The sequence below is a fragment of the Musa acuminata genome, chromosome BXJ2-3 (assembly GCF_036884655.1).
Source record: "Musa acuminata AAA Group cultivar baxijiao chromosome BXJ2-3, Cavendish_Baxijiao_AAA, whole genome shotgun sequence".
NCBI lineage: Eukaryota > Viridiplantae > Streptophyta > Magnoliopsida > Zingiberales > Musaceae > Musa > Musa acuminata.
The window spans coordinates 38,507,296-38,534,816 of NC_088340.1; the positions used below are offsets into that span (position 1 = coordinate 38,507,296).

Consider the following 27,521-nt stretch of genomic DNA (forward strand, 5'->3'; position numbering starts at 1 on the left):
TAAAATTATCAGAATACTAAACTTTCACCAACCCAATAATTAACTATATTTCTTCCACAATCCCAATCTCTAATTTATATTTATTGATTAGATATATTTTAAATGAGATCATTGACTGCATTATTTTATTTTATTTTTTCATTAATCTCTATGTTGACAGGGAAAGTCTAGCAATGATGCTATTTAATTATATGATTCAGTTTAAGATAATTGAGTCAATTTATTATAATTCAGTTATTTATGAGAAATTCATAAAATTATTATAAAAGAAACAATGTATACTGTTTTTTTAATTTATAGACCAAAACCATTTTGTCTAATATCATAACAAAGAAATAAATACTATTTTATTATGATTAATATCATTCCTTATCGTTATCCTATTTCTTTTGCCATGTAATCGTTTCCTTTTTTTTGCTTGCATATATATATATATATATATATATATATATATATATATATATATATATTCAATGGGGGACAATTTTTGAAAGGGACCCTTTATTTTACAATTTACATATAAGGCCTCCTTCTCTTATAGTCTTTCAGAGCTACCTAAGAAGGGAGGTAAACGGGAATAATCAAACAAGGGAGGCGCTTGGCAGGAAAAGAGCCCCAAACCCTGCCGTGACCGCCTAAAACCCTAATCACCGAACTCAAGGAGGTAGTCACCCTCGTTCTTCTTCCTGTCGACCTCCACTCCCATACACTTCCATGGAAGACGGCGAAGTAATCCGCGAAGTAGACCTCGACCACGGTCTCTATTCCCTAGACGTCGCGGGTGACCTGCCCGGAGGTATTTCTATGATTTCTTTCGCCTGCACATTCGTTATGCTGATGCGCATGGTTCTTTTCTTTCTTTTTCTTCCCTTTGCCGCACTCTCACTTGTTTCTTTGATTTTTTCCCGTGTTTTTTTTACTTATTTTCAATAAATATTGACAATTTTTGAATTTTTTTTTGAAGATGACGAGGAGTTTTCGGCTCAAGGAGAGGAGTTACAAGACGACGAGGACGTAATTGGAGGGAAGGAGCCGAGGCAACCAGTTAACAGTTCATACAGAGTTAAAATTATCGAGATTCTGAAGAACTTGCACTCCCCGGAGATAAAAATTTACTCGGAAGCCTCCAAGGAGTTCATCTGTTTGTTGAAGGGGGAAACGGGTGGAGGGATCCTACGTGAGTACATACAGTTGGCTCCCAAATGCTTGGAGATCATGGAAGCTTGGAGGCTTCACCAAGGGAAGCCTGGGATGTCACACATATTATCGTTGGTTTCTGTGATTCTCGACCACCCTGATGGGAAGTCACTGGCTGATCCAATTGGTAGAAACCTTGATAGCTTAGCCCGTTTGTTAGTTGAGACGAAATTGAATGACATCTACATCGAGCTGAGTAGTCAAGATTCAAGGCGGCAGAGTGCGGCACTGAACCTTTTGGCTTCAGCAGTGAGGCGGAGTGGACGATTAGCTTCTGAGATTGCCAAAGTTTTCGACTTTAAGCTGCCAGTCCTTTCTAAGCTGTCAGGTATACAGAAGAAGAAAGGGAGGGACGAGAGGCATGGATTCAGAGGATCCACAAGAAGGGCATTTGTTGGCTTTGCCATGTCATTTCTTGAGATTGGTAACCCTAGATTGTTGAGGTGGGTTCTACAGCAGAGGGAGTTGTACTCTGGGGTGCTTCGCGGTTTTGGAAGTGATGACACTGAGACCATCATATATGTTCTTTCTACTTTGCGGAATAAGGTGCTGGTTGAAGATTCTCTCATCCCACCGGCTCTTCGGAGTGTTTTATTTGGCAGCACCACCTTAGAGCAGTTGAGCTACATTTCAGGAAACCCAATGGCAGGCCGTGCTGCTGACATTGCACACGTGGTTCTGGTAATGGTATGCACAGATCCTAGTAACGGCTTGATGCCTAGTCTAACATTGAAGGGGAACGAGAAGCGGCTGCTTGATCTCATGAAGAAATTGAAGGCTACAGAGGTCGATTATCATAGGGAGTTGTTGTTGGCCATTGCCGACAAGAGGCCATCTTTATCTGCAGCTTACATGGATGAGTTCCCATACCATCTTGAACCCCGTTTATCATCTTCTTGGTCAGTTCTGTTCTCTCAACTGTTGCAATTTCTTTTACGTTTATGCTTCTTTATCTGTATAATAAGATCGTTGCAGGTTTACTGCCATCTCCCTTGCAGCCGACATAATTTCCCGTGTAAATACTGAAGCTGCTGTCATGTCCTTTGCTTATGGACCTGAATATGTGCCACCTATGGGCAGTGATGAATTACAAAGTGTTTTTAGGAGCATCATACCCCGTGCTTGTAATCGGTCATTAGTGAATAAGGGATTGCTTCATGCTGACATTCTTGTTAAGCATGGGTCTCTAAGACTTATTCTGGAATCACTCAAGTCACTTGGAAATCTTATCACAGCAATAGATAATGCTACGAAAAGCAAATTTTCCAGAAAAACAGTTGATTCATCTTGCAAAGAGATAGCTGAGTTACATGGTCTTCCAGGGATCAGTTGCTTTGTTGGAGTTGATGAGTTCATAGGTGATGGAGATTTGTGCCATAGTGATGAGGAAGGAACTGAGAAATGTGTTTCTCTGAGGCAGTACATCCAGGATGAGGCTAGAGGAGCACTACCAGATCTTCAAGTTCTTCTCAAGTTACTATCATCACTGAGTTACAGACATTCAGCAAAGCGTTTGAAAAGAACTGCTGTCACGCCTGAAGTTGCACGAAAGAGACTGAAATCTGATATCACCGAGGAGAATGTTGATATCATTATTAGCAGGATGGATTCTGAACCTACAAATGTGCTTCCTAGCTATCAAAATGAATCTAGAAATGCAATTAGCATTCCTGAATTGGAAGGGGACAAAGATCGTAGAGCAATAGTTGCTGAGATATGGGGGTTAAATAAGCAGAAACCGATTACAACTGAACCAGTGGACGAACAAGATTTTTTTTACTCAAGGCTGCTTGATGTCCTTGCACTCTACATGGTAACTTACAACATTGTCTCTTGTTCTTAATTTTGATTGCCTCAGTGTCTAATGCACGAGCAGCAAGAAAAACAATTAAATCAGTAGTATTTGTTTCATATGTAAAATAGAAGAGAAAGTACTAGATGGTAGAGTTCAGAAATATTGTGAATGTTGGCTCACCTCTAGACTATGTCTAATGCTTTATATTCTTGTTTATGTTAACTGAGGTGTAATTTTTATTTTGTTATTGCTTCTTCTATAAATATTAAATACTACTGCTATTTATACGCATACTCTTCAAGAGTTTGTTAGAATCCTCAAAATCATTATACATATATGTATAGGTGTTCATATTACAGATTTTCGGAATATTCACTGACTTAATATGAGACAGAAACTGTTTTTATAAGATTAAATAATTTCTTTCGGTATTTTTGAGGATTTTTGTTAAAACATTATATGGTTTTGTTTAATATGAATTCATAAAAAAATCACCATTTATATTGTATATTCTGTTGGTGTGTTAATTATATAACCAATTTTTTCCTGGTACCCTCTGCCTTGATTTAAAATCTCTCTCAGCGGGACAAGCTAGTATTTACTGGTCCATATAGCCAACCAGGATGTGAACCAGGTGATTTCGTCCATTTCTGTCCAAGGCAGGTTGTACCACCTGGTCACCTCACTATATCAGGCTTCTCTGGTGGTAAAGAGATTGTTACCAAAGGGTGTCGGATGGTAAGTGTTTTGGTTAGAATCAGGATCATTCTATAATTTGTGGCAGCTGTCACAACTGTTAGTTCTCCTTTTATTCTTCTCTCTCTCCCTCCATCTCTGTCTCTTTAATTATTTCTCCCTCTCTTTCTCTCTATTCCCCTCTATCTTCTCGTTGTTGACGCCGCCGCTGCCTCAGCTCGCCGCATCACCATGACTCCACCCTGCTGCTGCGACTGTTGCCTCCTACTTGTCATGCCCATATGTGTGGCGACCTCTTCTCGTTTTCAGATCCAGGTCCAGTACAATATAGGTTTCAGATCCTCTGTGTCCTCCTCATTTAGTTGGGCCTGTACTGATCCTAAACTGTTTGGTTACCATACAGGTCTGTCCGAAACCTATATTGTACTGGACCTGGATCTGAAACTTTGCTTTCTATATTGCTGTGATGTGTATTGCTTGAGAAATTATAAATTACTTAGTAGTTGACTAGTTGTTTGGTAGATGATAGCAGTTACCATCTTAAATCCAAAACTTGTGAACAAATCAGAAAAGAGTGCCTATCCAATGCTTTTCTGGCAAGTCTACATTGTAATTTTAGAGAATTAAATGAAACAAATGCTTAACACATAGTGAAACAAATCATGAAAGAACAATGTATATTGTTACATGTGTTACATGTAATTCTGGAGTACTTTGTTTGGTATTATTCAATGTCAATATCATTCAGTGGATATAAGGTACAGTTTGGGTAATGTACACATAAGCACCATCCTTAATAGTCTTTCTAAGCTTGTTTTGTCGTTTGTATAGAAGAGTTATCCTTTTTCTTGAAGAGGTTCTTATACAAATGCATTCACCTTGTAACGTTTTGAACTGGTTTCTTGCAGCGAATTTTGCCTAGTGCTTTTGAAGGCTCTTTTGACTTCTTCAGAATTCTACCAAGTAATGCCTTAAGTCTGCCTACTGATCAGCAACAGTCTCTATTATCTCTGTTAGTTGAGTATGTTGGTAAATCTTCTGGAACTAGTGCTCGAGCCAGAGTGCCTGATTTCATGTACAGACACCTGCAGCCATTGATTCATATTTTTATATATTCATCGGGCACACGTATCAGAGATCAAGCTTATGCATTGGCTAAGGCATCCCTTGTCAGCACTGGTGCCTTCGACCAGAACCTTTCGGAGATTGATGCCTGGTTAATATCTTTACCTGGTTATAGCAGGTCAGTTTGGTCTAGGGAAAACCAAGGAACAGAAGCAATTCATAGCTTGTATGCAGTTGTCATCTCATTTCTCTGTGATGCTGTTTCAACAGTAGGAAATAACTTATACAAGCATCTTGATCATATGCACAAGCTTATCTCCAGTTTAGATGACTTTCAAGGTAAATGCTAGCTTAAAACCTAAAACATATTGGAATCTGTTAATCATGAAAAGCTCACTGAAATTATTGGGCTGCAGATTGTAGCTTTTATTTCACCTAGCTCTGTGATCTGAGTGGTTTTTTGAAACTACTTAGTAATGTATGTACTAGTTTGTTATGCTTTTTAGTTATGGTCTTCTAAACTAAACAACATATTTGGAAACATACAAAACTGTTAATGCCTTGGGGTTTTACATCTCCTTTTTAATGTACAATGTTTTGATTCAGTTCAAAGTTCAAACAAACTAATCAGCATATCTGGAAACTAATGAACATGACAAAGAGTATTTTTGGCATTAATTCTGTCCTGCCAATTTCATGCTAGGATACTTTTGAGCAAACAAGCATATTTTGGTGCATCCAAATATATGAAAGATGTGCCATAGGGAACAGCCCCAAAGTCATAGATTTGTTAGCAGAAACAAAGTGGTAGGATCTACAGTTGAACTTTTAGAGCCTGTTGCTATAATGCCATAATTTGGTGGAGAAACCACTCATCTTCCAGTATTACATGGAAAAGAGAAAGAAATATGACAGAAAGAACATGAAAATGAAGTGTTAAGCTTGTCTATTTTGTCTCTGAAATTTAAACAAGCTGTTAGGACATACATTCCTTGTTTTCTATTGTCCATATATTATCTTGAAGCCTACCTTAAGGTTGTCTGCTATGTTCCACCAATATTTTTTTTGGTTGTTCATCCCTCGATTGTACATCATGACAAAGTTATTGGTATATTGTTAATGGGAGTCTTTTTGTATTGACAAGCTGATGTAGAAGTTCCATGTTCCATCAAATTATATGCAATATGCTGACAGGGAGCAACATATATTGCAGGATCTACTATATTGATCTGTAGCTACTATATTAACTTTTTGCTTTTGTTTGGATTCTTAAAAGATTGTAAATTGATGATCCCTCATTGTTGGTTTGTGGTTCTCATGATTTTTGTTGTTTTTGACTGATGCTGATTGTGGAAATTGATTATTCATTAAACTGGTTTGCTAGTAGACCTTTATTCAAGTTTATCTGGTATGCTGGCCTTCGTGCATGATTAGTTATATTTGATGTATTAGGCCAAATTTTGGCTTGTTTGATTGATATGGGATTGCACTGCATGGTACAATACTGTCTTAAGGTATTATCACTGCCCCCATGATACTAAACCATCACTGTCCCCATGCTACTAAACAGCAATTCCCAGGAAAGATACTATGTTTATGATTTGGTTCTTGGTAAGTATAGCTTTGAGCTGTTACCTGTGGTTACTTGCACTACTATAGAGGACGTGCAATTCTTGTTTGGAATAGTTACTTTCCCAGTATCTTCTCATAAATGACAATTTCAAGAAATATACTTTATTTTTTCATGTGTTGGTTTAAGTTATTCAGTTGCCTTTGTCTTTAATTTATTATCCTTTTTGTGTAATATATATTTGTAAATAAGAACCAATTTTCACATTCTGGTCAATATGTTTACTAGTAGAAAGAGGATGCATTCTCTTATTCGATAATACTCAGTTTCCATTTTAAATGCTTGCAGATAAGTCTCCTGGTTTCAGCCCCCTCATTATTTGTATCCTTCAGAAGTGCTTGAGGTTGCTTGAGTCGGATTCTGCGACCTTCAAGTTATATGAGAGATCTGCTATTTCGTTGTATGTGTCTAATGCGTTAAACTTGATTTTGCAGTCACAGGTATATGGGCTTCCATACTCAATTATATAATTTTTTAAAATCATCTTTCTTGATTGTGATACTGATGGAATATTTGACAGGTATACATGAAAATACTACCTGGTCTGATAGATTTGATTTTAAATGAAAAATTTGTTGATGATTCAAAGAGCTCTCTTTGTGAATGGAGGCCATTGAAAAATTTATTGTATTTTGCACAAAATCTTCTGAAACAGCAGAGATTTACTTTGTTACCCATGATGGAGAGTACCTCAGAAGGAAAAAACTCTTTCATATTGATATGTTCCAAGATAAAGGAGTTTATAGGTGGGACAAATTTAGGCAAGCAAGATGAAGTAGCCTTCGCATTTTTATCATCAATCATATGTGCATCACTTGAGGATGTCCTACGAAATCTTCATTTGCTGCTTACCATTGCCCCACTGCATTTTACTTCTTATATTCAATTCCTGTCATATGTACTCTTTCTTGAACCAAGGTTTCTGGCTGAAGTTGTTAACTTGTGGCCAAATATGTTCCGCGCTTGTCTGGAAAAGATTAGGAATTCAGATAGAAATGACTGCAGAGGGAATAATGATCATTCACTTGATCGAAATGATTTTATGCATCTCACTGAAATATCGTTATTCTCAGACAGCCTAGTTACTGAAGAATTGGTTGCTACTTCTTTAGGTTTATTCCTGAGGCGTGCTCCTTTCTATGCCCTATTTTCTGCATTTATGTGCTCTGGCAGTTACAGGAGCTATTCAACCAGAATGATGGATATATTGCATTCTCCTGATATTGTAGGTTTGCTAAAAATTAAGGTAACCGAAGGCTCAACTGATGACTTGGTTTTGTTTCTCAGATGTGTACTCTTTTGGGCCCATCAGATTCGGTCATCCTATGAAGCTGAGCCATCTGATACTCTTGAAGAACTCTTTCAGATATGCTTCACTGTGGTAGATTGCATCTTTGAGCAGGTTTTGGTAGATTTTGCAGGTCCCACTGGATCTGTGACTGTAGAAAGATCTTCATCTACTAAATATGTTCAAGATGTAATAGAGCTCATCCTTAACCACCCTCTTGTGGCACTGTCCGTTCAATATCCTATATGCTGTAGCAGAACCCTTGCAGTTGATAAGTTGTATGATAGTACTGATTCTCTTCTAACCTACTCAAAGCAAAATTTTCACGACATGGACTCTCTTGTATTGCAGCTTTTAATTAAGGTTTTTAAGGAATTCTTGTATGGGACGATTGGGAGCCATTGTTCATCTCAAACCTATGTTTTTGATGAACGAGTTTTGAAGGTTGCCAGGAACTTGATTCAGAAAACAGCTTTATTGTTCAGGGAAAAGTTTGATGCTTCTGTTGAGAGGAGAGATTTCAGTACGGTTCTTCCTTACTTTTACATCATTCACTCGATGATGCAATTTTTTTCTCCTTTTGATCTTCTCGAACTTGCTCACTGGATGTTCGGTAAAGTAGAAATTGACATTTCTGGTTGCAGTTCACTTCTTTCTGCTGTTCTTTTTTGTCTGCCTATTGCTGATGGTGCGTTGGATTTATTATATGGTTATCTAAAATGGAGTCACCATACATCAGAACTCTATCACTTCTATAGAATAAGTAATAGAAGTTTCAATGTGACCATTCTTCAGAAGGTTTATTATAGTATTCTTGATTTGGTTATACGTTTTGATATAAAAAGTGCAAATAGTTGTCTTTTAAAAGCTGTCAACTTTGTGTACAATCAGAGGCATCTAAAACCTCACACTACTTGTCTTCCATTATACATGCTTTTTTCTGGGATGGTCATCCATAGTCCATTGAAGTTAGTACTATGCTGCCTCAGTCTCACAAGCAAGATCAAGGCAACAATATTGTCATTACTTATGGAAGTAAGCCCACTGCACATGAGCGTCTTTGGACAGATATTCTTGGCTATTTTTAACAAAGATTCATCTGATTTTGATGTTCTGAATACAGATGGTGCATCGCCACTAAGAAATGAGGTGGCCATTAAGAACATTAACTATAGCCTTTCTGAGGATGATTTTGTGATTCTTCTGCCTGCTGCTTTGTCATATGTCACTTCACACAGAAAGGATCTTAAGTTTATTGGAAGTATACTGATTTTCTATTCTAAGATTCTTTTGGAAAATTTGTCAAACTGGAAAAGCTATGTATCTGGCAGTGTTTTCCAGGAAGAGTATCATGAACTTCCGGTGACATCATATGAAGATTTCCATAATTGTTTGAAGAAATCTCTTCTTGGGAAAGCAGTCACTATGTTGCACTATTTTTTCGTTTTAAATGGGGGTTCAGTTACAAAGAAGCAGCGTCTGAAAATATTTGATTCTGTTTTTCCACATTCGTTTGAACTACTTGATCATGATATCAAAATACTAAATTCTTGTTCTCATCAGGATTCCTTGAAACTCGTTATTGAAATTTATGCTAAAATATCATTTACGAGGTTATTGTTATCACCTGTGGAAAGTTTGACACAACGTTTGGAACCAGAAGAGTCCAATGAGATGACTCAGAAAAAGGAGTCCAAAAGATTGAATCGTGCGAAACTAAGGTTTATAACCATTTTGGTCAATTCATTGGACCAGATAGTCAGGATATTTCCTTTTGATGGTGATAGATCTTTCAGATCTTGTTCTTCTGACAATTACAGCATTTGCAGATTCCTAGAACATTATATTTTGAACAACATCATTGAGTTATCTATTGAAAGTAAAGGTTGCCTTGACCAGTTGCCTTCTGTTCCTTTTCTGGATCATTTTATTAGATCTTGCCTTCTCCATAGGTTTGAAGACGCTGCTACCCTAAAGGCAATTCGCTGCTTTGTTGCTGCATTACCGAAAACCAAGAGGACATTTTCCTCATCTGAAATTCTTGGGCTGCTGCTTGGACACTCTCAGTTTGTGTCCACTATTCTTTCTAGTGATTCTTTTTCCAATTCATCTGCTTTAATGGCTAATGAATCACTATTGCAACCGCTCCCAAGTATTCTGAAATCACTTGATATCTCTTGTACTGATCACAAAGCTTGTGAATTCAGGGGCACTACAAACCCTCACTTAGAAGAAAGAAAGTTGGAATTAATTAAGTTGCTCAGAGTGTTATATCATTACAAGAGTAGAGAGTACAATGTGGGACATGAAAACATTGATGGCAAGGATTCAAGGGAATTACTTGTTCTTCTTTTATCTGCCTATGGTGCAACTCTTAGTGAAACTGATTTGGAGATACTTCATCTCATGCATGAGATTGAGTCAAGTGAAGGATCTGAATATGATAAAATTTCTGAAATGGATTACTTGTGGGGTCTGTCTATCTTGAAAATAAAAAAAGAAGTGACACTTGATCAGCTATCTTCTTCCTCCATGACACCTGGTTGTGAATCAGCTGAGGATCTACGCAAATTGCTATTTAGGGAGAATATTCCAGTTGATACAAAACAGTGCGTGACTACAGTTTTGCATTTTTGTTACAATCGATCTTCATTGACTGCCTCAATGTCATTGGAAAACCTTCTTCATGATAAATTTGGTGATACGATAGAGGTACTTCCCAACATCTTTTGTGATCATTCTCATTTCCTTGCTAAGTTACCAGCCACAAGTTCCTCATAATTCTTCTCCTCTATTGGCAGCAATCTTTAAAAGGTGACTTAGTTCTAGGGTATGATCCTGCTTTCATATTACGATTCTCACTTCATAGTCTTGTCATGGACTTCATTAAGCCTGTAGAGTTTGCTCAACTTGGCCTGCTTGCTATTGCATTTCTAAGCATATCTTCTCTGGATGAAGAGTTGCGAAAATTGGGCTATGAAGTCCTTGGAAGATTTAAATTAGCTGTTGAGGTATATATTTTTCATTAAATGGAATTATTAAGTGTAATTGCTCATGAGTCTTTTTTTTATTTATGGATGTCTAAATGGAACTACCAAGTATAATTGCTTAAAAGAACACTTCCTTTCTCTCTGTTCTTTGATTCAGTTTTGATCTGATAGGATATTTTGTCCGCTCTTATCACATACTATTCTTTTGCTCATGATTTGTTAGCATTGATTTATATGTTAAAATATATAGTGTATTCTTGTATCAACATGGTGCGACTTGCATACAAGAGAGTGCAGTTAGGTATATCTTTCCTATCTTTTTACGTTTAACATTTTTCATCCATCTTACCTAGCAAAGTAATGAGTTATGATATTGGGGTTATCCTGTCAGTTAAAAAGGAAAGCATAAAATGTTTCACATGATTGTCTCTTGCTTTTCTTGTAATTCTGTATATCTTCGATCATCTAGTTTTTAACTTTAAAAAATGAACATGGAATCTTTTGTCTTGCTTACAACTTTGAATTTTTAAGTATGTGTTATTTGAATAATAGCCGAACCAGATCGATGAGACAAGGTGATGTTTTAAAAAAGAATCAATTCTCACCTTGTTGGCTTTATGGAAGGTCACATATCCTGTGAAACAAGGACCTTTCTGTCCTTCGGAGCTAATTGTCTCTCTATATTATTTAGTTCTACACTTACCTTTTTTGACACTTGAAGTATCGAAATTATTTCCTTTTCATTGGTGTGCTAAATGGTGTTTTTTAACATTGCCAAACCAACAAAAATAATATTTTCTCTGTTTGATTGTCATTTGGTTCTATCCACTTATCCTTAACATTTTATTTTTCTGTTTTTAGCTATATTAGTTCTGATATGTTGATGTGCGTCACATGTTAGATGGGTCTCAGTGTCTCAATGCATATATTGCATCTTAGGTTGCATTGGATCTTCTACCCTTGCCTGTTTATCTTACTAAAAATTCTTCTTTGCCATGCTAAGCTAATTTTTTTTAGCAAACTGATGACCATAAATGATTTCTGCACTTTTAATTAAATTATTTATAAAATGGTCAAACATCAATTTTCCAGCATGCTTTGCAAGTGTTTTTTTTGTAATTCTGGTGCATCATGTCTATCTGTTGTGTCCCCTTCCAGTCTTTAATTTGATGCAAAATGATTTTTTTGCATTGTTACCATGTTTAGTATAAAGGTAGCCTTGAGCTACTTATATAAGCCTCGAAAGAGAAGAAGAACAAGCTATAAAACTCTCCATAGTTGAGACTTGTGGACTTTTGAGGAATGCAATGTATAAGCCAGCAGTACCGTGTATGGTATTGTTATATGATATAATTTGATAAAGACAGTACAACACAAGCTATTACTGATGATGATGATTAATTACTTACCTTGTACCATGATGATAACTCGAATAGTTGCAAATCATGGTCCAGAACAGTTTGTACTTTAATCGTCTGTGCCTATTGAGCATAAAGATGCAGTATCTTTGAGGATTTTTTAGAGAATGCCATGTATCAGTTACCTTGCATTATAGTGAAACCAGCAGTTTCTTCCATCAAAGATATTTAACTTGATTTGGTCGGGATATTAGAAATCATAAATGCAAACAGTAAGAACTAAGATGAAATTAAAAGGAGAAAAAATATTTGGCTAGCTATATGTTAGAGGCAAGATTTTGATATCACTGCATCTGTATTTCTGTACAAGAAACACATTTTTTGCCTTTTCTAAGATAAAAAGGTGTATGCCATTTGACACCCATCTAAAAATTATAGTCTCATTGACTGCAACAGATTGGAGTCCTTACCTTCAGAAGTAGAGCTTTATTCTTGTATCCTTTACATTCTCTACTTTCCCAGCAAATGAGCATTGCCTTTTTCTCTTTATTTCACTGGCATAGAAAACTTCATTGTTTACTTTGCCAGTAATATGTATTTGATGTCTTTTCTGTTATAGGCTAACGAAATAGAAAAAAAAATTGATGCTTTTGGGCAGGGTCTGCAGTACCGAACTGTACCGCCCGGTATGGGCGGTACGTACCGGTCCGACCGGTTGCTGGTACGCGGACCGTCTGTTACCGGTCCGAGTGCACTGTAGCACTGTAGCAGTACTACAGTACTCGGTACACCTGAGTGTACCGCTCGGTATACCGTACCGTACTGGTACCGAGCCCAGATCGAAATACCGGTACGGTACGATATTACGAACCTTGGTTTTGGGTTACCTTTAGTGAATGTTGAAAGTAAGCTCTTGAATTGAAATGATATAACATTTATGCAACAAGTGTTCTAGGAGGGAAAGATTATTTGTCAGAGCTGTTTAGGATTTTGTCGAGCAATTTAAAATCTTACAGTTCTTACATGCTTTTGTCACAATTTTTAATTGAGTTTCTTTGGATAAATAATTTCACTTTATATTATATCTGCAATTTGAAGACTATCCATGATGCATATTAATTGGCTTAAAGATCATTTGTAGCATTTTAAATTGTCTTCAGCTCAAGCCACATTTTTCTTATTAATTATTGAATATAATAATCTTAAAGACTATACTGACAAAAGAAACTTAAGCATGTATAAGCAAGATCTTTCTATATGAAACATAAAAAAGATGCTAGTTACATGTGATGAAAGACAGAAAATAAAAAATGGAAACTGCCATATGTGGATTTACTGGACAACATACATGCTGCACATCCTATATGATTCGATCTTCCCAGGTTACAGCTGTTAATGGTGCATTAACTCTATTAGTAAGACAAAATGTCTCCTAAAGTGTCAAGAAATGGTTTTTCTCTATTTTTCACTTACTAAATTCTGCATAACTTGCTTTATGTGGAACAGAACTGTCAGAGAAATAAGGACTTGCTACAGCTTCAACTTCTTCTAACATATTTTCAAAATGGGATAACAGAACCATGGGAGAGAGTACCTTCAGTTTTTGCTATTTTTGCTGCAGAAGCTTCTTTCATACTATTGGACCCTAGGCAAAATCATTTCCTTACAATAAACAAGCTGTTAATGCATTCGTCCAATATGAATTTCAAGGTAATTATTTTCTTGGCTGGTTTTTTTATTTGTTGCGTGAAATTATGTATTATCATGATTCCATGTCAATACATGCGACTTTATCAAATGGCTGCGCCACACTTATCCAGTGCTTTCTGGATGCAGAGTGTTCCTTTGTTTCATGCATTCTTTGGAAGTACTTCCATCCATTTCAAAATGGAGCGCACGTGGATTCTTCAGCTTTTACATGCAGGAATAAATTTAGATGACGATGCTAAAATATATAGGAGCAACAAACTTATGGAATTCTTGCTAAGTTTTCATGCCTCTTCAATGTCAGATTCTCAGTCGAGTTTTCTAGTTCTTCAGGTATTTTTTTCTAGTTGTTGTAATAATCAACTTATCTCTCTCTTTAATACTTGTTTCATGTTGGTGGTTATGCTGTGAAAAACCAGTATTCTATGTTCTTTTGACAATATAAAATGATAATTAAATTGAGGTAATTGCTACATGGATCAACTTAATGTCAGGAGGACATTTTGGTGATGTATTGGGGGTAATAGGTTTGAAACACACTACACATTCATAAAATGCCTATTTAAAATCATTTTAAGTGCATATATGTGGTATTTCTCATTTAGCAAGTTATCCAAAATGGTGATTTTGTTGAATTAGTAAGATTGGAAAGTTGTGAATTATGCTTATGGTACAAGTTGATTTAAGCTGATAACGAGTGTGTAAAGAGGAGCCCTAACTAGGGGAACAGAAGGAAATCACCGTCTATGTGCTCATATGTTTGTGGTGAGAAATACTAAAATAACACAAGGCTAACTTGATAATCGAATGTACAATACAAAATGTATATTTCCTATTTATAAACGATGTTAATAATTCATTAACAGGTCAACTTTGTTGATATTGTATGTTACCTATGTTGCTTCAACGAATATTGGGAAATCCTGTCATGCAAAAATTAAGAGTACATTAGAATTTTTTGACATTGTCTTGTATGATTTATTGGCTTTGTTCCTATTAACATTTCTTTTATTTGGAAGAAAGTCAGTGGGCACTTTTCTGTTCCTAGTGACTTTCAGACCAGTTGTGCAGTAGGTAGTTTAGTTGGATGTATGGGATGCTTATTGATCTTGTAAAGGAATTAAGAGCCATGTTATGTATAAGGAAGTTTATAGAAGACAGTTCATGTTTGGAACAAAAAAACATGTTGGGAAATAGAAACATAAATTTGAGTTACGAAAGTAATTTGTGTGTTTTCCAATATCATTAAAGTAATTAAATAAGGTTAATGGCTATTTTGCCTATGTGCTAGTCACTGAGTTGAAGTGTCTCCTCAGTAGGAAGTTAGGTGTCTCAGATTTAACCCAATTAAGTAATCTTCACTTGGGACCTGTAATTATATAACAAGGCTTAAAGTGATCTGATCTAAATGCAGTTAGACTCCATCTCTTCCTTGTTAAGAAAAGTTTAATCCTGGCATCTATGTTTGATTCAGATGAGAAGTCAACATGAGCACTAACTTATAAGAACTTACAAAGAAGGTGTATGCTCGGATCAACTTGGAGAAAGTGCAGTTAAATAGAATAAGGACTACTTAAATTATAAAAGTGGTCTGATGACTTCCTAGATGCAAGAAACTTTAAATGGGATCATGTCGATTGTCTCGTGTTCTTAGTTTTTTTACATGTATGCATATTATATAATGGTTGGATCATCGAATATCTTTGAGATTAAGAGGAAAATTCTATGATACAATCGTGAGATCAACAATGCTTTATGAATATGAGTGTTGGATAGTTAAGTAACAAAGTTAAGTAACAACATATAGAAAAAGTTTGTGTTGCCGAGATGAGAATGTTGAGATGGATGTATGGAGTTACTAGGAAAAATAAGAGAAAAATAATTTTATTCGTGAACAACTAGGTATTGTTTCGATAGAAGATAATATGAGAGAAAATCGTTTAAGATGATATGGGCATGTGCTTAGGAGATCTCTGGATGCGGTAGTAAGAAGAGATGAAATGATTAATGTTTAATGGTATGAGGAGCGGTATAGGAAGATCTAAAAAGACTTTAATAGAAACTATAAATACATATTTAAGTATTATGAACTTAACTAAACATATGTCATTTTACAGATCTTAATAGTAGCAAAAGATTCATGTAGCTAACCCCAAATAGTTGAGACTTATGATTTTGTCATTGTTGTTGTGTATATATATATATATATATATATATATATAATGGTTGGATAAAAAAATTGTGGATGTATATATATGTACATAACATATATACATACATGAGATAAGGAAGGAAGCTCGATGTGAAATGTCCATAAGTGATCCATACCTTCTTAACCAGACCATAACATTACTAGTTCATAAAACTTCTCACTTGTGTATCATGTCAACCAAAGCTGAAAATTGTATTCTATGGATTAGGTGCTATGGGAAAAGTTTACATTTTATTCATATGCTCCTTGAATAACTTATAGATCAAGGTCAGTACCTTGGATCATTCTTATTTGTGTTTTTGGAGCATTTGAAATATTTAATTGTGTCGATTTATTATGATGATTAGGCAAAAATAGGTATTTTAGATTGTTTTCACCAAGGTCTTCAATTTTGAATAATATTGCCTGTACCGGGTGGTACGTACCGGTCCGCCCGCTATCGGGCGGTATATATATATATACACACACACACACACCGAGCTGTCACGGACTTAACTGGAATTGCCTAAGTCATGAGGCACTCTTGCGGCCAAGACGCGAACTTAGCTTGAGTTGCCTAAGTCGCGAAGCACCCTTGCGCCAACTTCTCGGACTTAGCTGGGATTGCCTAAGTCATGAGGCGCCCTTGCGACATACGCTTTCGCAAAGGGTCAGCCTAGTTGCAACCTTGTACAGGTCCCGAAGGATCTGTAAAACAGAAAGTTGATTAGATTGAAAATGAGCGACGGACAAGTCCCGACGTCTCGCAAAGAGGGAAGCTTTACAAGCAATTCAGCAAGCACCTTGTGTGCATAGGATAAAAGAGAGGAAGGAGGAAAACAAAGACTTTAGAAGGTAGAACGAACAGTTGCAAGTCCATAAACAATTCCTCACCAGGTGTCGGGTGGGAAGGCAAGTTCCCGTCAAGTTAACGTGCGAACTTGTGAAGAGTTTTTAAATGCTCGACGATATACCGAAGCCCCATCCAACCCTGTGCCACCCAGGGGGTTCCAGGGTGTTAAGATGGCTGATGTTTTGGGCGCTGCAGCAGGCTGCAGAAAACAGCCCGCGGCACGTGAAAACGGAGCCATTTTGGGGTTGTTTGGCCCGGCGCGGTGAGCGGTCGCCCTGTGCGCTGCAACCTATTTGAACATATTTTTACTAACAAAAACACACAAAACCAAGGCAAAACAAGCTGCCATGTCTCTGTACAAGCATGCAAAAGCGACGAACGGTTCGTTGATCGAAGTTGTTGCGAGTGCGCGACAATCGTTCGTGACAGAACAGTATATCGAAATATATCGCTCGATATACAGTACCGTACCGTACCGAGGGAATATCAAAATTCTGGTACAGTACGATATTTCATTCCTTGGTTTTCACCAACTCTGAAAGCCTTAGACTATTGCATCACTTCTAAATCTCAATCTATGGATTCATCAATTATGCACTTAGGTGTGCACAATTCTCCCTTTCCATGTCCTTGATGAAAATATTTATAGGTGCTTTCTAATCCTTCTTTTCCAAGAAAATGGGATTTTATTTCTTGTTTACATGTGTAAAAACTCCTCAACTCCACATTATCACATTCATATGGACTGTTTAAATATATTTTCTATTATGTTCTGCTTAAAGTTGTAGAAGAAGCAACTGTTTATTTGTTGGTGTAAATCTATGATGAAATTTCTTTTCAGTACTGGTTGTTTCTCAACTTCTTTCAAATTCTAGCTCGTTCTAATTTATTACTTTGTGAATAATCTTTTTTTTTTTAATTTTGGAAACACTGTGTTTTAATTTAATAATTGAATTTTGCTACAGATTGTGAAGAAATCTGTAAAAGTTCCTATTCTAGCTGACTATTTATTGAAGGAATGTGGTTTGCTTTCATGGCTATTTTCTGTTCTATCATTTTTTGGTAAAAGACTGGGCAGAAAAGAGAAACAATTGTCTCTAAGTGTCATGGAGTTGGTTTTGAAGGTACTACCTGATTTCACAACTTGTTTTCATTTGTTTTCAGTTAAATATATCGTATTCCTTCTTGATGGTGATTACAACATAGATTTTAGTATCTTGATGGTGGATTTGTTTTTGACCGAACGAATAGGACTAACTAGACATGCTCATATAACATGTTTTTTTTATTACAAGAAAAAGACACCTAAGCATTTGCTAGAATCTAGTTATCTGATTCTTGTAGCTAGGAGTTAAGTTGTAAAGCAAAAAATGCAAATTCGCTCGGATTGGTATATACCTACAGGTATTTATCAGTTACCGATGTGACAGAGAAGAACAACCCAATTTTGGATGGTCCACATGCCGTGCAGGGCTTATCGTCCCCTTTTTATTTTCTACCTTCGTCATCTTCTCTTCTCTTCTTCTTTGTCACCTCCTGCCCTCCTCTTCTTCTCGTTCTTCTTCTTCTTCTTCTTCATCATCATCCTCCTCTTTTCCTCCTCCCTTTTGTTACGATGGTATGTACTGCATTCCATGTGTCAAGATGTTGGTTCATATTAAACCTATACCAGTTAGGTTAGCTACTGACATGGTATGGTGCCGAAATCACAACCCTTGTAGTAAAAACTAAGAGATTGGTTCTTGATGCAAACATAATGGCCAAATCTTGACTAGCTTGAGTTTAGAAGGTTAGTCACATAGGTGGAGTTGATGTTTTTTTCACGTAAGCTAAAATGAGCATCCTGATTTTGCTTAAAAAAGAACAGAAAACACACAATATTTCCTGTCTCATACCCATTATAATTATCATACCAGGTAATCTGATGCCACATCTTTATCAGGTGATTGGTCTAGTGTTATTTTTTTGTTTTTTTTTCATTCTTAATTATTTTTAACTATTAGAGGGTCTAGTGTTGTGTTATGTTGTTGTAAATATTACAGCAAGTAATCTGATGCCACATCATTATCATGCAATATTGTTCAATAGATCTGCTTTCTAGTGTTTTACACTCATTATATTACATCAGAGCATGTATATAGGTTAGGTAGTGTCTTCTTTATGTTGGGCTATCAGTCAAAATCATGCTATCTTTTATTGATAATTTTTTGTTTTTCATTCTTAACTATTTAACTGGCTTCTAGTTCATGACCTGGCTTTATCAGCATCATCAGCAAAACCAAGAGCTGCTACACAAAAAATCAAGCATAACTTTTATACTATCTTTCTCTCTCAGATGGAGAGAATTAAACAGGGCATCTTCTTTAGGATTTATATATGTATACTACATTCTGAAATAACCTCAACCAGGTAGGATGCTGGCTGCTCCAATCAATGATCAGTTACACTTTTTAAATGATAAATATTGCGGAATCAATCTTCTTTGTGGTGCTTAAATATGGATGTGGATGGCGTTGCCCTATCATTTACATAATTATGTAACATTTGTTGCTATTGCATTTTGATTGTTGGAATACTGTCATCCCTGATTTTCCTTTTCTGGTTTTCAGTATGCTTTATTTAAATCCATACCTCCTTAGTCCCTTGTCTATTGATTATTTAGTTGTTTGTACTTCGTGTTTTCATTCCTCTAAAATGCTCAACTGTGACTATCCAAGTAATTGAAATTTTAGATGATTTTACGACAGATTTTGGAGGGCCATGGTTTGGAAGTTGAAATAATTGCAATATATTAAATAGCAGTTTCAGTCCTTTGTAATTTAGAGAGCTTATTAGTGCTTTTGTATCAGCAATAATATAAAATTCCATTAAGAACATTGACATTAGATTGTATGTCATAATGTATATTCAAGATACTTGCTCATGTAGAAAATGTTTAACTTAATTCAAGCTACTATACTGCTATTCCTTAAGCTTGTAAAGAGCAAATAGTTATTTATCATGTTTGCTGATTTGCTGCTTCTCTAGTAACTTCTGTTAGGGATACATCAGGTGAAATATTGTTTTTTTATGTATGTTTATTTTCTTTTTTAAGAAGTCCTAATTTGTACTTTGTTGTTCTGCTGGTTTAGGTAGTGACTGATGTGGTTTCTACAAGATCTGTTTCTGAATGGCTTCAAGAGTGTGCCCTTGAGCAACTGTCACAGCTTTCATCCTATTTACATGTTTTATTTGTCAACGAGCTCAAGGTGCTGAAGGAAAATGTTTCAGTGGTAAACTTGTTCTTACATGTGATGATATCGACAATCAGGTTATCACACAAGAGGATGATATATCAACCACACTTCACCATATCATTTGAAGGCTTATTTCAGTTATACCTAGCCATCAATGATGAGTTCAGTAGCACACATTGTGCGGTGACCAATGAACTTGGAGTAATGACCATTCTTATGTGCACTCCAGTGCCAGTCAAATCTAAGTTGGTAAATTTCCCTTAACTTCATTTGTATCCACAAGTAGAGACTTCAATTATTTTCTGTTGATATTTCATTGCCATTATTGTCATATGTTTGGTCATTGTGTCTCTATATCATTTAACTTTGATGGAGTTATTTAAGTGGCAAATCTGCAATATTAATATAGCACTTTAAGGTATTACTAAATCTCACAATAAGCACCAGTTAGAATGGTTAGTTAATGATATGCTATCAAGGATGTTCAGAGATTGTGTTCTTATGTATAATATTGATTTGACAATCTGGACCACAGTTATCTGCTTATTAAGTGTTTATATTGCCCTAGTAGATTTTGTAATTATAGATGCATTGGTGGCTTCTCAAAATTTGTTAAGCATGACGAGTGCTCTATATAAGTATGTACTATATAATATGAAAAGAATGATTTTTTAAGAAAGAACTAGATAATGATAGTTTCAAGATTGGTTATAATAATAGTATTTGGTTGGTTGTGGACTTGTGGTCATGTATCCTTACATGTCCAAGTGAACCTTAGCTTGTAAGCACTATAGAAAGAAAAGAAAAAATATTAAAGGCAGGAGATTACTAGAAAGGTATCTAATGTTAGAACTTTTATTTAGTTGTTTATAGTTTTATACAGTTGTGACATGTATACGTTGTGTCCATTATTCAATTGATGTTCAACCAAAAGTAGTTTTTCTTAGGGACTTTGATTTGATGGAAGTGGCCATTCCTGTGTGGAGTTATGTTGCAAGCACTTTGGTGTTTGATATTGTAAATAAAAGAAGTCTAGCAATTCACTTCCAGAAAAGTAAACCCCACTTCCCTTAATTTCATTTTGGGTAGAGTGTTCCCAGGTCATTTTTGGAAAGGTAAACCAAGTATTAAGGTGGTGCGCAATTAAATGTGCTGGTTTGGTTTTATTAAAGACTAGAACAATATTGGTACGTATTGTAGTAGTTGGGCTAAAATTTACTAATCAGGCAAGGGGAAATTCTTTTGTACAGATAAAGAAAGAAAGGTTCGATCCTTAATATTGTGAATAAAAAATTTACAAATACAAATGTTTCAGAGATCAAGAAGATGTAGCAGTATTGTTTATTTGATTGGTTGGTCAAACAGTTCATGATCTTTGGGCTTTGATTACTGATTAGTAGTAACTCTACAAATAAATACCGAGGATTCAAATTCCATTTTTTTCTCATATGCATACACATCAGATACACCCTTGATTCATCCTCAGAAATCCAATTGAAAACAATCAAGCCTAATGTGATATAAAAAAAGACAAGTAGAACAACTTATTAGAAAATAGGTGGTGAGGATTGTACTAACTATCATGAAACATTTTTAACCGGTGTAATCTTATATTTTTCTCGTAAATAATTGTTCTCTAAATTCCTTAAAGGAGTTTCAGAAAAAGTGAAAAATCTAGTAACAATTAATTCAATCAATCGAGTGAACAATTTTTCAGTTCCCAATGTCCAACTAGATGCATGTTTTCTCTGCAGGCCTTACTTTAATGGCGTTGGGAAATATATACCCATCTGTTTTCACCCCAGTTTGCATACCATGTCATTCCTCAGAAAAAAATATCAGTCTAAATATACTGCAGGACTGATTTTAATGATCCAAAACTAAAACCAATGGCATAATAAAGGCAGTCAATAAAAAAATAATCCAAATTATGAAAATAGTTAAAATTAAAATTTTAAATCCATTTGTTATATTTGAAAATTGCTTGCACTTTAAGATGAAATAAATATAACTGGATTAAACTAAGTCAAGACCAGTTATTCATTTGCTCCACAATCAACATCAGAACTCAAGTTTTGAAAATTGCTAATTGCAGATGAGCACTTGCAATAAAAAATGATTTTTAAGATATTTTAGTTCCAAGAAAGTCATGCTTAGATTGATTTCCATTTTCATCATAGCAAAGTAGCAAACAATTCCTAAGTTGCCAACGAATCGTTCGAGTAGAATTTCTTCTGCACTTTTCTCTGTCTCCTCTTTGGTGTTCCATTTGCATAAACTTGTCCACTAATGCTCTTTTTCATGCCAAGCAATATATTGGAGTCATTGGATATGTTGGTGCCTCCTCCATCCCACATTGGACTTGTGTGTTTGTTGGCAGTCGAATGAATAAAGTGGATCAATAGTCTCCTAAACTCTCAGATGGCACCATCAAGGAGATTGATACTCTTGCTCAGCCACAAAACGGGAGTAATGCCAGAGGAGATGACTGAAGCAAGGGGAATTCAAGAAGCATCTTTTTTCTTTTTTCTCCTCTCTGTGCTATTTTTTTATTTTTTAAATTCCCTTTCTTCCAATACATCGATATGTCTGCACAGTGGCATTTTGCTTAGTTTTATATGATGCAAGTAGAACATTTGGCATTAGACTTGGGTTTTGTTATATATATATATATATTTATTGATGGTTTGGGGCGTTTGTTTGTTCGTAGCTAGTTTGTTCTACATTCATCCAGAACTATTTATGTAACTTAAATTATTGCATTTTGGTGTCTCTCAAATGTCTTGATTTTGCTGTTAACTTTTACATCACAGGATAAGGCAAGATTAGTGAAACTTGTTAGGTGGGTGATTTCAGCTTCTTTGCAGTCAGAGTCTCAGAAGAATTATCTGTTTAAGCAATCTTATCCTCATTTGCTTCTTGTACATAAGGAACAACAAGATAATGAGTTGCTTATGTCAAAGCTCATGAGATGGGTAACTGCTTCGGTCATTCTGGGAAGTATGTCAAATAAATATTTGAATATAAAGACAGAGTTTAGCTTGAAGAGATCAAGCTTTGCAACTCTGCATTCTCTACTTGAATTTATTGTCAAAGAGAAGGGCAGTTTCAGAGAGGAAAATTTTAGTGCTGATGAGGCAATAGCTGCCATGTTACTGTACCTTCAACAAATTATGAGGAGCTCTATCAATCTTCCTTCAGTAATTTTTGCATTATGTTTGTTACTTCTTTCAGATGGATCTAGTACAACTGGTATGTGCTATTTTTGTTATATATGTTATTTTTTGTTTGCCGCCATAATTTGAACAAAATCTATGCAAAGCAATTACTAAGTTATCAAAGAAGAATGGTAGGACTACTTTTATACAAGATACAGTCAGTTGTAGTTAGATACATTTACTCCGATTGGATAAATTACTTGCTTTTGACTTTGCTTGCATTGCTTTAGTGTAACAGCCAGGTTCAGGTTCTTTTTTTCTATTTTGTTGACTACATTTTTGTTATTTTGTCCATGGATGGACTTTGACTTCTTATGTGACTATATGAGTCTTCACCTTGAAGAATTACATGCTTCCTTCAAGGACTCTCCTTATATTCATAGAGATACACAGGAAAATTCAGGTTAATTTTAGGTTTAGGTTAATTTGCAATGTTGAAATTGATGCATCCACAATTGATGCAGGTCTCATTTGCTTTAGGCATGGTTTAAAGCATTTGTAACTTATCCTGAAAAGCAGTGGATGTGGATCGTTGCATTACTTGATAATTGTTTTTTGATGAACTAGAAATTACTTTACAATGAAAGTAAGCATTTAAATGTCTTAATAGGACTGTTAAACTACTTTATTAGTATACATTTGTATACTCTAATATACATTGGACTGTTAAACTAATTGCAATCTTAATAGCATTTAAGTGTCCAATATTGGTCATCCACGTGATGCAGGGCTTACCACAATAAACCTGAGCTTACTGTGTTCGGACCAGACAATAAGGCTGTATATTTATTTCTAAACCTAGAAACCCTTTACCCCAGCACCTCTCTTGACCTTCACTGCCGGCCACCCATAGCGGTACTGCTGCTCCTCCTTACCACCACCGCCTCATCTTCCTTCGATACTGCATCCTCCTTTGCCACCGCCGCCTTCCCCTTCTCCTCCTCCTCCTGTCCTCTTCTTCTCTTCCTCCTCTCCTCCTTTTGGTACCATGGTATATACAGTATACCATGTATCAGGACACCAGTTCAGAATCCTTGCCTTTGCCTGAAACTATTTAAAATTAACCTTAGTTCACTACAAAAGAAGTTTAAAGCAAACGTAAGCGATAGGCTTTACATATTGATTACGATGTATTAATCTCTTGATTTCAAGGTTAATAGGTGATTTAAAAAATCTCTCTCCCTTAAAAATAGAAGGTCTGCTAATTAATCTGTTAACATACTGAACTTTAATTTACCTTTCCCACACATTCTAACTCCTTGTTTAGGTGCTCAAATTAGCAAAATGGGCATTATGAAAAAAGATTTTTATCTTCAACTGAAGCATATTTATACTTGACCATTTTAGTTAATCAAGGAATTATCTATTAATGTTTTTGCAAAAAATTGGTGTTTCAGGCTCTATTCTTGTAATATTAATTCCACTAAATGATCAAAGAGAATCCTATGGATGTGTTCAGAGCCTCAGAGGTGGCCTGTAAATAAGATTAATAAGTTAAAATTAGTGGTGTGAGTTGCCATAGTGGAAGATGTAAGCAAACTTTATTAGAAACAAAATGAGATTTGGTGATTCTTATTTTGGCAAGTGATATTGCTCTTAGCGATCCTGTGGCTGGTAAATATCTATGTAATTAACTCATGTAGTGGGGATCTAAGGGCTTGCTATATTTGTAGTATATTTTTTTTATAAATTTGTTGTATGCTTTATACGCCTTAAATTCATATGTTGATTTGAGGATGTTATACTTTGTTTTGTCTTGTCTGGTCATCATCATGGTCAAGGTTCGTCATACCGCAGCGTATTGCTTGGTATGGGTGGTACATACTGGTCCGACAGAGAATCGGTGTATACCAGTATGTTAGTATGTTCCATTGTACCATGTGTTAATACATCAGTACAACTCGGTACATACTATACCGATAACCGATCAGTACACTGGTACAGACGGGTAAGGCGAACCATGATCATGGTAGAATCTTTGAACATTTTAAATTTGCTTATTCATCTGCCAATCATGATTACTAGGATCAGCTTTTTCTATTGTAATAGGTACGGATTTTTTGGATGAGAATCATATTCAGATTTCACAGCTATGCTCAAAGATCCGTTGCCCTGTGGAGACTAATCCTGCTTGGAGATGGTATGCTGGTTACTACAACATATGAGCAACTTCCTATTTTGTCTTTTTATCTCAGTTCAAGTCACCTAATTACTTATTAATCATTCTCAGCATTCTTTAAGTTAAAGTGCTATCATTAAAAGTCACAGGACTAGAAAAGAATTCACTTTAGTTTTGTGGTGGCTTTCTTTTCTTGCTTACCATTATATGATTATGTCATCTTCATATCCATATTAGCTAGCTAACACAAATAAATGAACAATAACGTGGATGGTGTTTCTAACCTTCAAACGAAGCAAAGGGACAATTGCATATAGCATTTGATTGTGTCACTTATTTGCAGAAGAGAACCTGTCCTTCGCATCATCTAACAAAGTTCTACATTGGCTGGAAGACCAAAAAAGATTTGGTCAGGACCAGTGGTGTAACCCTTGGATTATTCAAGATCATTGTCCACAACACATGTAACAACAACCAGGCTCAAACAAAACAACTGTGATTAGCGGCGTCTTGTTGCCTTTCTCAACAGCTGCTGCTGCTAAATATTGAACTTAGCTATAAAAAGGGAAACTTGCATAAGTTTCTTTCACATGTTCAGATTCATATTCTCTTCTTACAAAGTTCTATATTGGCTGGAAGACCAAAGAAGATTTGGTAGCATTGGTGGTCACCCTTGGATTATCAAAGAACATTGCACTTAACTGTTGACAGGAAACGTGTGGGCTGAAACCAAGTAACTGAGAACAATATAGTATTGCAGCATAGCATCGGAAATCTCATCTACTATTTTTGTTTCTATGTTTAAGTCCTATTCATCTATCAATCTTTCTTTGTACAAGCATTGCCTTTGCTATGTCTTGGTAATAATTATAACAAAAAAGACCAGCCTTTCCTGAAGTACAAGATACAAACAAGTATACTATCTTGAATCTTGATCTTATAAAAGATTACAAAATGAGACATTAAACCTTGATTTTAGTGAGTAGCACACTTTCTAATACTACTGTTTGTAGCCACATGTACTCCAAATAACACACTGTAATGTTGAATCATTACTATGTCAGGTAGAAAATCCTCAATTGTCTCCTGAAGGTGATATTAAGGGGGTTCTAATGCATTTTGCGATACTCAGCAATGTCTAAAAGGAGACTTGCTACTCCTCATATGCAATTTAATTGCAACAGAGTTGGCAATGTTCTATGTGATTGTGAGATATAGTTTCGTGTGTGTTTATATCTAATGTATAGTTACTAGAATTTTGGTTGATAAATGTTTCGTTAATCCTAACCTTTCCTAATGTTGTTTGATAAATGTTTCATTAATCCTAACCTTTCCTAATGTTGTTTGATAAACCTTTCCTAGTGGTCTATGGTTAGGTAAATGATCTAATACTGCCCGAAGATTAGACAGAGTAACTAAACTCATCTTGAATTCATGATGTAACTAAACTCATCTTGAATTCACAGGTCATTTGATCAACCATGGAGAGATGCTACATCGGAGCCAACGGAGATTAATCAGATGGAAGAAGAGCAGGCTTGTCGCAGCCTTCTCGTCATATTTTCCACCGCTCTTGCCGGGAAGCAATCTGGATTCCCGGTTCTCTCCTACCTCGACCTTGAGAAGTCTGGCTTGTTTGAGTGGGAACGATGTATTTATCACAACAAAAAGTGGAACCAAGAAGCAGTTTTGTAGGACTTGGTGAGGTTTCACTGCACCTCGAGTTATTGTAGCTTCTCATTTATTTTAGGGTTTTTTTTCCCTTCATTCAATGCTAGAATGTGTTGTATATCTCATTATATAATAATCTTAATTCATAAAAGAGTTTGAAAGATTGAGAGCTGAGTAGGATTTTGTAAGATGAGTTGCTGTGGTCTAACATTTTACAGGAGTCGTCAGTCCATGGCCGACCAGATTCGATCAAGTTCAGAGCAATCCCGAATCCTGCTATGGTTCTCGTAAGGAAAGCGGTCATTCGTCGGTCTAATAAGAGTACGAACGTGGTTAGGTGCGATCAAGTTTGAATCAATCGTCGTGCCATATGAGAACTTACATGGTTAGGCTCGATCAAGTTGGGAGTGATGTGAAATCCTGGATCCTGCCGTGCCTTGTGTAGGGGATCGCCATTACCACCTACCCGGAAACACCAGCCACGTTCTTCTTTCACCGTCTTTAGCG

The 27,521-nt window shown here is 35.9% G+C and overlaps 1 protein-coding gene across 2 annotated transcripts; it reads left to right on the forward strand.

Annotated features, from left to right (window-relative positions):
• The first annotated feature begins 608 nt into the window (after positions 1-608).
• Positions 609-27,188, forward strand: LOC103979039 (uncharacterized). Of its 2 annotated transcripts, XM_009395049.3 has the most exons (14): positions 609-796; positions 965-2,096; positions 2,173-3,010; positions 4,597-5,092; positions 6,672-6,823; positions 6,904-10,383; positions 10,473-10,682; positions 13,526-13,729; positions 13,856-14,059; positions 17,736-17,894; positions 19,902-20,255; positions 22,820-23,258; positions 25,274-25,364; positions 26,810-27,188. In XM_009395049.3, the coding sequence occupies exons 1-14, from the start codon at positions 715-717 to the stop codon at positions 27,036-27,038; spliced, it is 8,070 nt and encodes a 2,689-aa protein (XP_009393324.2). In that variant the 5' UTR covers positions 609-714; the 3' UTR covers positions 27,039-27,188. The 2 variants fall into 2 exon arrangements, with proteins under 2 accessions (XP_009393324.2, XP_009393325.2); XM_009395050.3 differs by lacking the exon at positions 609-796 and having other exon boundaries at positions 1,907-2,096; positions 2,196-3,010.
• The last annotated feature ends 333 nt before the right edge of the window (positions 27,189-27,521 follow it).

Bases quoted from the DNA above. Each gene is read 5' to 3' on its own strand.
- LOC103979039 (XM_009395049.3), top strand. From the start codon at position 715: ATGGAAGACGGCGAAGTAATCCGCGAAGTAGACCTCGACCACGGTCTC. The intron at 3,011-4,596 runs GTAACTTACAAC...GGTTTCTTGCAG, and splicing joins ATGTCCTTGCACTCTACATG to CGAATTTTGCCTAGTGCTTT. The intron at 25,365-26,809 runs GTATGCTGGTTA...TTGAATTCACAG, and splicing joins ACTAATCCTGCTTGGAGATG to GTCATTTGATCAACCATGGA.